The sequence below is a fragment of the Empidonax traillii genome, unplaced genomic scaffold (genome assembly GCF_003031625.1).
Source record: "Empidonax traillii isolate 1590-97213 ecotype Southwest subspecies unplaced genomic scaffold, ASM303162v1 scaffold388:size1278207, whole genome shotgun sequence".
Taxonomy (NCBI): Eukaryota; Metazoa; Chordata; class Aves; order Passeriformes; family Tyrannidae; genus Empidonax; species Empidonax traillii.
Window position 1 is genome coordinate 1,259,234 of NW_020955581.1, and position 14,718 is coordinate 1,273,951.

Here is a 14,718-nt window from a genome sequence, read left to right on the forward strand (position 1 = left end):
CAATGGCGCAACGCTTCGTGTAGGAACTGTGGGGACGGGACTGCGCGAGCGCCGGCGGCGGGCGGGAACGGCGGCGGGGCCGGGCCGGGCTGAGGTGAGCGAGGGGCGGCGGGGCCGAGCCGGGCCGGGCTGAGGTGAGCGAGGAGCGGCGGGGAAGGGCCGTGGCCGCTGAGTGAGGGCTCGGGGGAAGCGGAGGGTGGCTGAGGGGGCTGGAGCGAAGGCGGACGCGGAGGAGCCGGGGACGGCTGGAGGTGGGCTGGGGGGCGGTGAGAGAAAGAGGAGGCGACTCTGGGGCTCGGTGCGGGGCGTTTGTTGCCCTTCGGACGCCTCTGGGCCCGGCTGCTGGGGTCTTTCCCGAGCCTGGCCGACGTGGAGGTGGGACAGGGTCGCTCGGGGTGGCTGTTACCGCCGGTCCGGCCCCGGCCCTGTGCTGTGTCGCTGCCCTGGCTGCGCCAGCTTCTGCGAGTTCGTCAGAGGTCTGGATAGGCAGGATGATGCCAGCAGGACTTCGTCTCCCTGTGTTCCAGGGGCGAAATTCAGGAACCTTCTCCTAGATCTGTTTTCGGATCAGTATAGGAGACGCCAACGCGATTACAAGCCCTTGAGTTTGACAACTTGCGTGTAGCTGGCTGAGGACTTGGAGACTTGCTTACTCATCGGGTTAGTCGTGATAGGAGAACCAGTGGGAGACTTTGGTAACTTTATTACTGTGAATAAATTGTTTGTAAAAGTACTTATAGGACACGAACATTCCACAGGATAGTGCATAGCAACTCCTGTAAGCAGAGCAATGGCAGACCACTAGTGATGCTGTGGATTCTCCGAGTGTCTGAGACTTCGAATACAAGCATTTATGCAAGATCTTTGTTAATTATTTTCAAAGGTGCAAGGGGGAAGTAGCTTCTTTTTTTTCTGTATGTGACAGACTTTATTTGAGGTACATCATCCTCAAACATCACTTCATCCCACAAGTGTTGACAGATGTTAGTAAACTAATAATGAGCTGATTGAATGTTATCACCCCTGCAGTACTCTGGATAAATATTAGGCATTGCAGTTCTTATACTGAGGTGAATGGTAGTTGAGAGATCTGTAACTACTTACCTAACAGAGTTAAGTAGGAAGTCTGTGGAATAAGATCTTTAGCTTCATTGAAAGATGTACCTAAATAGAGTGTAGTTCTTCATAATTGTTAGAAAAGGCTGTTCTGTGGCATGAGCTTAATTCGTGCAGAGCTTAACAAATTCTGGAATGCAGTTTAAGTAACTGCAGTGCATGACCATGAAAGTGCAACTTACCTTCCCTTTTCAGTTGAGATAATGGAGAAGAGACATAAGCAGAGTAAGTATTTAAAAGAGACTTTATTTTAAAAGGCGTCATAGAAATAGTCGGGAATGGCAGGTCAAGCAGGTCAACGAGGTCAAGCATTTAACATCTTAATAGTAGCAACACAAAGATATTGACAGCATATAAAATAGGTGTTTTCTAAACAGTAAATTGAAGAACTGACAATGTCTAAAAGTCTTGCTCTGTCTTTCTGATAACTTTATAAGTTTAAAACGCTGCCTATATTGGAGGCATATTTCATTTGCTTTTGATTTTCATTTAAATCTCATTTTATTCTTGAGTCTCATTGATTTGTTCAAAGACAGTGTTAGATCTATGTACGTTATTTTAAAAAACAGTGAAATTTAAGTACTGCTTTTTTAATATGGTTTAGAAATCTAATACAGGAAAGAACTGTATTACAGAAATTCTAATGTAAAACTGTAGAAAAAGGCAAACTTGGGTATATTTCGTTATCAAGAACAATAGAAGTTGAGATGGTTAGCCAGAGCAGAAAATGTAAAAGGAGTGACTTCATGATCTCAGGCTCTCATGAGTTATAAAAGAGGATTTCACTTTTGAAGAAGGACATGAACAGCCCTTTTTGGCTCTTTTCAGCGTTCAGTAGTAGCACCAGGATGATTGGCCTTAAGAGAATGCAGCACGTGATGATGCAAGCTTGATGCAGGTCTGGGGAAATGAAGTAAAATAAAAACAGTCTCTGGTGTGAGATAAACATATAAATCTGCATCCGTAAAGCACAAAAGGAAGAAAGCCCAAAAAGCGTGGAAGGATATAATGTGTGTAGTTCTTAGTGCCGAAGGGGTAAAGTTTCAGGTTAGTGAAGTGGTGAGAGATAATATGCGGAACAGGCTTGTACTAAAAATATGTTTGGTATCGTGCACAAAGAATACTGAAAAGAACTGTCTGTTTGGTATCTAAGTACACTGATCAAAATACAATTTGTTTCAACTGCTGCCCCTTAACACTTGATATCATGCAGGCTGCTGGCCAAATAAATGCTTTAGAGGGCATGGGTACATTAATCTTGCAAGCCTTTTGCTCTCACCTCACAGGATTCATTTTAGCCCCCTGACTTGTCTATTAGAAACAGTATACTTTTTCCAGTTTTGATGCTTTGGTTCTTATTTTCTTTGGAGGGTATTGATTTTCAGGTAAAGGCTTAATTTGCTTATGTACTCAAAGGTTTTGGACTCATCGTGACAAATATTTGAGTCTTACACTCTGTAATAGAAGTTTTCTAACTTTCTTGTTACTCATTGTAATTTGTTTATTCAGCTTTCAGGGAAGTAGTACCATTTGTCTCTCACTCAACTCAGTGTAAGCAGGTTATGTCTGGTATGGTCAGGGCTTGCTTGTACATCCTGCTGGTTTGACGTTAGTCGTTGAACATTTGCATATCTGCACTCTGTGTTTTAAATGTAATATGCACAGGCCCTGGAAAATTATCTGGTCTCTCCTTCTGGTAGGAAGAGCTCGCCCTCTCCTTCATAAACATCATGAAAGATTGTGGCTATAGGGAACTGATTTTTTTTTTTTTAATGACTTTATGTGGCAGCTTTTCCCCTAATTTCTTGCATGTTTGTTTCAAACTGTAACTTTTGAACAGATACATTGCTGAAAAAAATTACAACTTCTAATTATTGTTGAAAGTGCTTGTCTTGTATAGAAGACTTCTTTTTTGTATTCGATTCCAACACTGAGAGTTGCATATGAAAACCTTTTTATGCAGTGGTATTTATCAGATGAATTCTTTGATATCAAAGATATGGTAGGTGTTTATACTACAATCCAATATGAAAATAAGCTTCATCCAGCCCATCGTAAAGTAAAGGAAAATGTGCACTATTTGACTGAACTCTGTACTCTAAATGAATGATTTACGCTTTATAAATGTTCCCCTTAGGTCAGTTAAATGACTTTCTTAAGCTGAGCATGAGTGTCTAATAGTCTTGCCTTCCTACACCTCTCAATTGATCTCTAGACCACTTGTATTTTTCAGGCTCCTATTGTTGCATCACCTAATCAGTGTCCAGTATTGAGTGAGTTTTTGCAGCTTGGTCTTAATTTAGAGCTGCTGTCTTTAGAAGTCCTTTTAGGATTAGTGTGAAACTACTGTAGGTATGCCAGTTAAAATGTTTGATGCAATGAATTATATTGTATATTTACTTTGGTCACTTTGTGAGGGAATGTTCAGTTAAGGATAAGTGTAAAACAAAGATGAGCACTGAAGTGTGCTTGTGATGCATATGAAATGTGAATTTTGCAGTGTTTTCACTTACAAATTCTGTGAATATGAAAATAGTGGAATGAAGTTTGGCACCTGAAGCAAGTCTGTCATTGACTTCTGAAACACACAGATCCTCCTCTTCCAGCCTGTAGTTGTAACTTTAAATTGTTACAGAATGTGAAATAACTTGTTCTACAAGTATATTTCTTTTTCTTTCTAGGAACTGGAGAAATGGCCACTACACAATCTGTCTTCACATTTGCTCTCTGCATTTTAATGATAACTGAATTAATACTGGCTACAGAGAGCTATTATGATATCTTAGGAGTTCCGAAAAATGCATCTGACCGCCAGATCAAGAAGGCGTTTCATAAGCTGGCTATGAAATACCACCCAGACAAAAATAAGAGTCCTGGTGCAGAAGCGAAATTTAGAGAAATTGCTGAAGGTAATATACACTTTTTGTCTTATGGACTCTGATTTTACTGAATAATGGGTAAAAAGATTTTTTTTTTTCTTAATCCTACTTCTGTGCTGTCAAATGTTCAACACCAATATCTGATTTGTTTCTATGTCCTTACACATAGGAAGGCCTTTAACACAGTTTATGCATTTCTGCTAATTAGACTTTTTGGCTTATGCCTCTTCTCAGAAAAAAGTACTTGGTAGTAGGACAGCTTTAGCCCTAGGAGGTTAATTCTTATCTTTTGATCAGTTTTCTAAGATCTAGCTCAGGATCACTACTAGGCTTCAGGGGTACCTAACAGCAACCTTCCAGTAACTATAGGGAGCTTATAAAAACTCAGCAGGGTGCTTCAGTGGTTCACGGTGGCAGTACAAAAGTTTCAGAGTGTTAATAAGGAAAAATTTTCTCACTTTGAGGATTGTGGTAGGGTGAACCCGCTTCTGTTCCCTGTGGACTCTTACAACATCCATCTATTTGTGTAGTCCTAACTAAGCTAATAAGAGATTTCTGTATTTTACCTTCTTGTCTGCAGAAATTTATTTTGAAAGACAGGCAGTTAGTAATATAAGGAAAGGGAGGGACAGTCCTTTTAGATACTTAGTGCAGTTGCTATCACCTACTAAGGGAGGAATTAGGGACTCTTTAAGTGTTGAATTCTATATAATAATTGAAAGCCTTTGACAGATGAAAAAAATGGAAGTGTTTGAAAAATACTTAGTTATCAGAATAGGTATATTATCTGTCAGAGTTTCTGCCCTGGAACACCAGTAGCTGTAGTTCTGGACCAAATATTAGAGGGAAACCTAGTTCCATTTTGGGTATATCCAATCACAAAATCCAGGTTTATTTTTGAACTTTTGAAAAATTGAGAATTGGAATATAGGGGAAAGTCATTGTCTTTATTTTTATCTACTTGATGTTTATCTTGTTGCTTAGTTGTAACTGTGGGGTAGCTAAAATGTGCTGGCTGGCTGGGAGTTAGTTTTGCAGACATTGCACTTGTTTCTGTGATAGGAATGCAGCAGACTGTTTTGTTAGGCAGAGCTCCTAATTCATCCTCCTTGCTTCAGTCTTTTTGATCCCCATATCTCATTGTTTCTTTCAAATATAAACACTAATATTTATTATAGCTAAACTATGTTATATTACGCAAATTTAAAATTTTGAGGTTATGATCTTTCCTCATAGTATAGCTGTGTTTATTATTATAAATAACTATTTTGAGACAGCTTATTTTGGTTTGGAGAAAGGTAAACAAATGTTGAGCTTGATTGGACTTAAATGTTCAATGAAAGTCTTGCTTGAAATTTGTCTGGTTGAGGGAGTGGGAGGAAGCTGCTGTGCTTTGTACTTGTGCGTGGTTTTCTTTTTTTCCTCTTTTTTAAAATGGAAATGAAAATAAATTTTACCTTTTTTTTTTTTTTAATGGCAATAGCATATGAAACACTATCAGATGAGAATAAACGAAGAGAATATGATCAGTTTGGCCGTCACGAAGGACAAAGAAATAAGGGAAGCCCATTCCATCAGTCATTTAATTTCAACTTTGATGATCTGTTCAAAGACTTTGACCTATTTAGTCAAAACTCCCGGTCAAAAAAGCACTTTGAAAATCACTTCCGAAGTCATCGGGAAGCTCACAATCGGCAAAGACGTTCTTTCCAAGAGTTCTCCTTTGGAGGTGGACTGTTTGATGATGTGTTTGAAAATATGGAAAAAATGTTTTCGTTCAGTGACTTTGAAAATGCTCACCGACACGCCGTGAGAACTGATGCCAGGTTTCATGGATCCAGCAAGCACTGCAGGACTGTCACTCAGAGACGAGGAAACATGGTTACTACTTACACTGACTGTTCTGGACAATAATGTTTCCTTTCCTTCTTTTCTTCTTTTCTCAAGATCTTCATAATCTTTCTTGGTTTTGTGCTAACATGGAAAAAAGTCTTTGAACTGTATGTTCTAAAGAACACTTAACTGCAATTTCTTTATAGTTGTATGAAACTAATCTTCAGAATAGAAACAACATGCAGCTGGGAAGTAAAGTGTCAGTAACTACTTAGAACGGAAGATAAATATTCTCACGTGAAAGAAAAAAATTATATGTATTTCTGTTTAGTAAACACTTTGCCTAAATTTGAACACAAGATATATATATTTTTCATTTCAGAAATGTAATATAATTTTTTCATATATGCCAATTCAGGACTGTTTGTGTTACTGGTGCATGGATTGCAGCAGAGGAGATACTTTAATTTTTAAATGCTGCTTTTTTGTTCAGTTGTGTCTTTCCAAGTTTGCACTTGCAGTTTTTACCTGATATGGACTCACTGTGCAAATGCGATAATTTACACAAAATAGCAGCAGAAATAGGATTTGACTGGGTCTTTGTTACTCTCTCCAGCATTGCAAAACTATTAATAAAACACCTTCTTTTTGAAGTTGGAAAATAACAAGAGGGAATAAGATTGTGAGTGATGTAGGAATTAGTTTTGTTTCTTAATAGCCTTTCATTGGCCTGAAAAGATCTTAGTATTTGAATGATCCTTGACTTGTCTAATGGATATTAATGTATGTAAGTTTGTGTGCATACAAGGTCTTTTTTTTTTTTTTTCCCCTTCCAAATTACAAATATCTCTCTAACAAGGTTTGGAAGAGCACACCCAAAACACTCTTGTTTGAGGCTTATTATTATTATGCCATATGTGCAGTGCAATTTCCATAATTCAATTTATTGAATTTAAATACTCCTCAGTGCTCTCGTGAACTTAAATAAGTTAAGCTTGCTTACAGTTTCTTTCCTGGTGTTCTGGAAAGGGTCTAAGTAAAAGATAGTGTTTATATTGACAGATTTATTACCTGTCAGCAGGAATTTTTCAGCTTTGTGATATGAAAGGTAAATTCTTAGCTTAACCGTAGAGAAAAAAAATTTCAATCCTTGTATTCCTTGTGGAGCTGGAAACTGCTAATAAGGGCAGTACTAATGGGTATTGACACCATGGAAACCCACAACCAGTGAAAACTACTTAAAAAAAACAAACCCAAAACAAAACAACCTCAAAGCCCCCAAACAAACATTAGAAAACCCCTACAACTAAACCCCCAAATACTTTAGCTGATGTCAATCCAAAAGTTCTTTTCTAATTCTTGACTAGTAATACAGGTCTGATATATTAAGTTGGTTACCCTTAGTAAGATTTCTGTCACCCACATGTTGCTGTCCCTAGAGAATTGTGAGATAAGAATTTACCTTTCAGGTTGATTGCATTAGCAAAATTAGCATTTTAAACAGCAGTGTTCTCAATAGTCTTTGAGTTCTTAAAATCTTTATTAAAAGAGATTTAACCCTTTGCTTCTTGGATGAGTATTGAAAGCTGCCTATTTGCTAAGTAACCTTCCTCTCAAGTATTATTGCTTATTCAATTTCATTCACCAAGTACTTTGAATGGATTGTTGTGTTATATTAAGTGCTTTTCCTTTTCCATGTTCTTCTTTATTTATTAATAGACTAATACCTCATATGTGGTCTTTATAAAAAGCCAGTAATTTGTGCAACATTATCGGAATGTGCAATATTCTTATAGAAGGAGAAGTGCTGGAGTGAGTGTGTTATTTTCACCCTTTTTCTGTGTAAGTAGAGATTTTTGTTTCTTCTGTATAATTAATATATAATTGAACTCAAAGTTGTATTTCATGTAGATTTCTGCATTTTTTTTCTTTAACATATTCCTGTGCATGAATCAGACTGCTTGACTCATACCACATGGGCATCCAAGTGAACAAATTACTAATTTAGAGTTCTGAGATACTTTCTCTCACAAGTATTAAATGTAGGAGAGTATTAGTGAATGTCCTTTGGGGATGATGACTGCTGGAACTTAGGAGGTGAGAGGCAACTCTAAAAGCAGGATGCAAAGGTAAAATGTAATGCTTTCTTAGTCTAATGAATATTTTCTTAATTAAAAAAAATTAAATTGGAAACAGCAGAATGAGCAGTTCACTTGGGTCCCTTCCCTAATCCTGGATTAGAGGAACGAAAGCTAAAATAAGCACTGTAAATTGTAGGAAACACAGCCACCCCCAAAATTCGTGTCTTCTAAGTGACTGTATTCACAATCTTTCACACTAAGCTTTTGGGTGAAAATAAGGGTCGTTGGCTCATACTAGGCTAGTTTTTCCTCTTTCAGAATCTTCCAAACTTCCTACCAAGTGTACTTGTTTTTCTTTAAAGTCAAAGTATGAAACTGATAAAACCAATAGGGTTGCCAGTTTCCTAGCTGATACACCGTACAAAGACTTCTGCCTAGCCTTATTTTAACCTGCTTCTGTGTTATTTCTCGTAGTCACTTGTCATGGCATAACTAACAAATACTTCCTATTAGTCCTGTAGCTTCTCCAAATCACCTTCCTGCTTGTTTTGGTGTTGACTGAAGTTAAAATCCAAAGGAAAACTTGTCAGGAGTATTGCAGAAACCAGTGTATGGCTGTCCCTGTGGTTTGCTATGATGGGTGTGCTTTGAACAGACCTTAGCTGGGGAAATTTGGGCAGGCTTTCCTCAGCCAAGAGTCTTCAGTTCCACGGCTCTCAGAACACAAGCTTGCAAAACATGTTGTGCTTCTCACTTATTCGGAGCTCTTGCACATTCTCTTCCTATTTATAGCGTTTGCTTCATGGCAGGCTCTCCAGCGGAAGTCCTGGTATAACCTTATGACACCCCTGACTTCAGATTTTATTAAGTGCCATCTTTGAGCTCTCTTCGAGCTCCTGTCAAAAGACCCAGCAAAACCAGTTTTTGTTATGCAAAGGTGAAAAATAAAATTAGGAACAATTTTTGGAAAGGCGTTTATGCATATGTAGCTCCAAATGATTTAGTTTTTAAAACTTTAATAAAAAAGTGTGTTTCTTTCATGTTTGGTTTTTTCCACCATTGTACTTTTGAAACACAGTATCTAATGGAGATGAAAGTACTGTAAATTTAATTAGGGTGCCATTACATTAAACATGTGAAAATTAATGGTGTGACTTGTCTTTCTTTTTTTTTTTTTTTTTTTTTTTCTTTCAGGGTATAGATGGAAACCTAATTTGAGTGATTTGTGTGGTGCTGGCATTTTACGGAATGTTTTGGCCACAGCATTTTCCTTGAATGAGATTATGGGGTTGGCAGGGAGAAGGGGTGGAAAGAAATTGAGTCAATTTGACCTGTTTTATATCTTCTTGGAGATGCTGGGAATGGATTGGAGTTTAGGTATTATGCCTGTAAGTGAAGCAGACAAAAAAGCCTGTTCAAAAGGATTTTTCTGAGGCAGTGGGTATAAAAGCTGAAAGCCTCTGCCTGGAGACTGTGCTCTGATTGCCCCACAGGTGTGAGAGGGCAGTACTACCAGTGCTTACTGGCCTGGAATGCCACAGAGAAGTGCAGGTTCTGAAGCCAAGGTCAGCGTGCTGTTGTTCTGATTCAGTCATTTCTGCTTGAAAGTTCTTGTTTTCTGGATCTGATCCTTAGAAGGTGGAGTATATGAAAGTTTTGGGATTTGGTAGGGCTCATCTGACCACTTCTCATTAGAACCACCATTCCTGGAACCTAAGCAAATCTGTCATCATAATTATGCACATGTAGGTTTTGAGATTTAAATGTGTTGGAAACAATGTAAGATCCACATTATATTTTTATGGTGAGGAGCATGGGGTTTTTAAAAAATATTTGTAAATTGAAAAACCATCAGAAGTGTCTGTTGGACTTGCAACAAAAGCCCTGTGTAGAGTACCTTGGCTGTGCCACATATGGGGCTCCGTTCAGAATAAAATGCTGTTTGGAGAATTGTTTGGCTCTGGCAGCTGTTGTGGTTGAGCCTGACTGGTCTGCCCTCTGGTAGTGAGTGATTCACACAGCCGTGCCGCTGGCTCCTGTCATGTGGGCAGCTGTTTCTTAGGGACTGGGCAGAGACCAGCTCTGTAGAGGCCACTTAGCAGTTGTGATATCATTGGCTGTCAGTCACTCTTGGAGTAAGTCTGAATCACTTCTAGGTTAAGTCTGTTCTTCATGCTTGATTCCTATTTGATTTTAAAAAACCTTCAAAAAACAACCCCCCAAAAATAATACCAAATACCAACAAAACTGCTTTGAAGTGATGGTACTCCAAGGCTTAAGCACAGTGGAAAATGATGTTTTATTTGGGGTGTGTTACCTATTAAGCAGTGATGTGTGATTCAACAGCATTTAAATTTCAAGACACTGAAATGAACGTTACTGCTAGAGTCATTTCTAAGGTGGTTGCAGTCACACCAAAAGGTGCTGTGGAAGAGCTCAGTCCTTAGGAGTCGCTGAAGGATTCTGTCAAGGATCTGAGACACGAAGTGTGGATGGTGGACCATCTTGTCCGAGCAGTTATTCTGGGACAGTCCACCATGGAATGAACGTGCACTTGGTACCAACATATATATATTCACTTTTTTGTGTGTGTGCATGGGGGGTTGTGTTGTGTTGCTGGCCTTTTCAGAGTCTAAGCTGGGTGTTTCTCTGGGCTGGCAAAACCTAGTACACCTCTCAAAGGTGTCCATGAGGAGAAAGAGGGAGGTGCCTGACCCAGCTTTGCTTGGCCTGACAGCTCCTCTCCAGCCATAGGCAGCTCGGCAGGGGTGCTGCTGGCTATTGATCAGCGGTGCTGGTGCAGTGGACCTATTGACCACTATTGATCAGTAGTGCCCGTGTCTGGTTCCTTCAATAGCTCAATTCATGAACCTTGTTTGTGAGGCTGTAATGTCTCAAGAGTTAAGCTGAAGAATTCTGGCTAGTGTACGTCTGGTAACCATTTGCAGTGACTTCAGGGGTGTTACAAATGTGCTGCAGGATATAGATGAGCTGCAGGATGATATTTGCAGCCTGATCTGGGGTGTGGAGGGTAGGGTATTGTTTCGGGGTCCAGAAGGCCTGCTCTTTAGGGTGCATGAGGTCAACTTCCTCCTCTAGAAATGCAGAGTATTGAGTACACACACCAATGGACCCTGGGGCTACCTGTGTTTGTCTTCTGAAATGGTAATTTCCATTTTCATGTTTAACCCTCTTGTTAGACACCGCTTGGTACTAAAATTTTTTCTAGACATGAGAAAGAAAATATATTTTAAATGGTTACTTGTTGGATGATATTCCCATAATCTATTCTCATCTCCATTTGTCATGGAAGTGAATATACTAAATGCAAAATAGGAAAGATTAAGTGAACCTTGTCCGAGGGGTAGCACTTGACTTTAATCCATTTTACTTTAATGCCTGGCATTTGCAAGATTTTTAGCCTTGAATTTGCAGGATTTGGGGTAGTGATCTAATGGCAAGTTGTGTATTATGCCCACATGGCAGGACTAACATATTTTTCTCTTCTGTACAAGAATAGGCACTTTAGGGAACTCAAATTATAAAGTGGAGCTGAAGTGCCTGTCCTGTGGCAGTGTTTGGCAGACTCCACCTGTAGCCCCCTCCCTCCTATCAAAACCCAGTCATAGAAAACCCCTACAATGGCATTTTCAGGAATATATCTGTAAATACCATGTACAAGGCAAAGATACTTGCACTTATTTTGGCTTTGAACTGACAAGGTATCTAATAACACACTTATTTTTGAGCAAGAGACTGGAACAACTTATTTCAAGTGGAAAGATAAGGAAATGCTTGTGCTAAGGAAATAATCATGCCTTTCCATGTTATAATCAAGTAAGAGTTGGTTGAGGAATAGGGTCCAAGGGAAAAAAAAAAAAAGGGCAAATAAACAACTCCACAGTGGAAAGGGAGAACAAGGGGGGTTGACAACTGGTGGGAAAATATAGACACCTCAAATGGTTGACTGAGATTTTCACTGGCCTGACCCCATTCACATCTGCAAGTAATTAATGAGTCCACCCTTCACACACAAGAAATCTCTGAAGATTTGTAGGACTATGGGATTAAAGACAAGGCTCTAAGCTAGGTGTACTATTCTCTATGGAGCCACTCACTTTCTTGAAAGCATGTAACCCTAAGTTGGATCTTCAGTTGATAAAAATTATATGCTTCTGAAGCAGGATCAACCAAGATCACCATCCAAGAATCTAGAGTGTGGGTCAATAAAGCTGGGGGAAAAAAGAGGAGGAGATAATAACAGAAGACTTTTCCCAAGAGAACTTTATCTTCATAACTCTAAAAGAAATTTTATGGTAGGTAGATGTGCAGTAAAACAGACAGCAAGTAAACAAACAAACTAACTAACAAAAGAAAAAAAAATAAAGCAGCACAGTGAGAAAGCAGAGGTTATTGGAATATATGTGTAAAACACTACAATGCCCTCAGGAGGTATCTGTAAGTTACTGAAGTTGAACAGGTAATCTGAGAATGTGTCTGTTAATGTATTTGATTACAACAGTTTCATTTTTTTTCTAATGCAATGATTTATCATTAGAGTCAACTCTTTTTCAATAATTATTTTTATTTATTTGGCAAAATGCTGTCACAGTGGTAAATGCCAGTCTTTTAGAACTGAGACATCCTGTAGTAAAATCTGAATGCATGAAAAATGCTTACAGAGAAAAAGTGTACACCTCCTTAGCTCCTTGGCATCCCATCAGAAGCTACACTGCCCTGTTCAAAGTAGCGTCAGACAGAAACACTGGGTCTATCTCCAGATAAACCAGCATTCCCATACAGAAGAGGTCACTGTTATCCAGATGTTAGCTTGTGTCCCAGATGCAGTACCCAGCCCATGTTTGCACAAACCTCTGCTCATACACATCAGCCCAGGCAATGATGAGTGTCATTCCTTTAGTGTGTCAGGTTTCCAGCCTGGCTGCTTCAGAATGGCCTTGCGCTGTACAGTCACATGCCAAGAGACAACCAGCAGCCTGGCAGCTCTTATTCAAGACTCCAGCAGAGATCTGGGGAGTGCTGAGAGCATCTTCTGCATCGGCTTGCTGTAAATATGTATGTACAGTGATGGCAGGATTTCCTCAGCTCTATTCTGGCCCCATGTACTGTCCCTAGGGCTGCTTTGGACTGCTCTATCCCCTCTAAAATTAGTAGGGCAACTAATTTCTAATTTCTAAACTAAAAATTCTAGTTTAAAATTCTTGTTTCATAGAAATGTTCTAAATTCACCTTTTTAAAAAACTCATTAAATTATATAATTTCAGGAATAGCAGTGCCTGATGTGTTATGATGATAATGGTACATGTAAGCCCTAAAATTCAAACTAAAAGTTACCATGGTAGAAAACCTGAATTTTCTTAATGTTCCCGTGTTCTACATTTCTCCCTTACAAGTATCCCTAACTTTATCAGCTAGGCAGTGAAGGATCTACTGCAGACAACAGCTCCCACCTGGCATCAGGCATCTGTGTTACCTTTCAGGTAGGATAATTACTGGAAACACGTCTTCAAGAGGGATTTGGACATGAAGGAAATCTAAGAAAAAAACATAATTTATGTAAAAAAAGCAAATTAGTAAAGGGCAAGTTCATAAAATTTTGCTTTAACCCTTCTTCCCATAATATGACTGATAATCTGCCATAATAAGACAAAGGCAGAATAGAGGCTATACATATAAAATAGTAAGATAAAAGCTGATAATTAAAGTGTTGAGCTCCTATGAATATTCTACTCTCTGTAGAGGAAATGCACCATTGAATTTACCTGCTCTTCTAGGGGGTCTATCATGTCTATACTGATTTAGGGAAAAAAAAATAGGAAGCTGAGCCTATGGAAGTTGAACAGGAGGACAAATTGGGGATGTCTACATAGATGGACTGTCCTCAGCTTCTCTCTCCCATGCCCTAACACTGAGCCATGAATGGGTTCAATCCAGGAACCAGACAGTTGCATTTGTAAAATGCAGAGGCATGGCCAGTGGGAACATACACAGGAATGATGGCCAAGGCTGAATTGGCTTGCATCTTCTGCCACAGATTTCTCTGTTGAGTGACAGCACCCTGTTAGCAAAAGTCATGGTGCTTAGTCTGGGCTTACAGTCCACCCAGTGGTGCTCCCCAGACTGAGAAAAGAGCTCCCATGCACGGCAGCTCTTTAAAATGCTCCAGTAGAGATGAAGTAGTGCTCCTAAGCCTCACTCCTCTCTCTTATTAAATGAAGCATATGCACAGATTGTAAATAAATTAATTCGGTAGGAAAATTACTTTCTGTGTAACTAACTTTTCTACAGCCTCTCTCTCCTTCCAGAGGCCTGAAAAGACTGGTACTGAGCAAACAGGCAAAAATAATTAACCTCTCTCACCTTCCAACTGATTAGCTGTGGCCATCCTCCCTTTTATCTGGCTAGGGGGAATAGGTTTGTGGAAGAGCTTTTCTATAGTTTACCACTGGACACTGCATGAGACATTGTAAGATCTACCGCTGCAGAAAGAGATTATAATTAGCTATCTGAGATGTTCAAAAAGCTGTACTAAAGGTCAGAGATGAGGTCTCAGCCCTTACCACATGTTTGAGGAAAATTACCAGCTCAGTGACAGAGCCCAGCCTCTTTTTAGTAACAGCCGACTCTAGAGGGATTTAACTGTTTATCATTAAAAGTATTTTGAACGTGGAAGTTCTGTTGCAAAGCTCCCATGAAACAGTTTGGATGAATGTATGTTTGCCTTTCCAGTAACCCTGTTGCAGAGCTTCATATATATCCATGGTAATGTGTGATGCAGCTCCCGGAGC

The 14,718-nt window shown here is 39.4% G+C and overlaps 1 protein-coding gene across 6 annotated transcripts; it reads left to right on the top strand.

The window, feature by feature from the left end:
* Positions 1-40: 40 nt before the first annotated feature.
* On the top strand, positions 41-9,063 carry DNAJB9 (DnaJ heat shock protein family (Hsp40) member B9). Of its 6 annotated transcripts, none has more exons than XM_027893422.1 (3): positions 41-94; positions 3,798-4,025; positions 5,479-9,063. In XM_027893422.1, the coding sequence occupies exons 2-3, from the start codon at positions 3,809-3,811 to the stop codon at positions 5,907-5,909; spliced, it is 648 nt and encodes a 215-aa protein (XP_027749223.1). In that variant the 5' UTR covers positions 41-94; positions 3,798-3,808; the 3' UTR covers positions 5,910-9,063. The 6 variants fall into 6 exon arrangements, with proteins under 6 accessions (XP_027749223.1, XP_027749225.1, XP_027749226.1 ...); XM_027893424.1 differs by lacking the exon at positions 41-94 and adding an exon at positions 128-173 and having other exon boundaries at positions 3,796-4,025; XM_027893425.1 differs by lacking the exon at positions 41-94 and adding an exon at positions 151-168 and having other exon boundaries at positions 3,796-4,025.
* Positions 9,064-14,718: the final 5,655 nt, after the last annotated feature.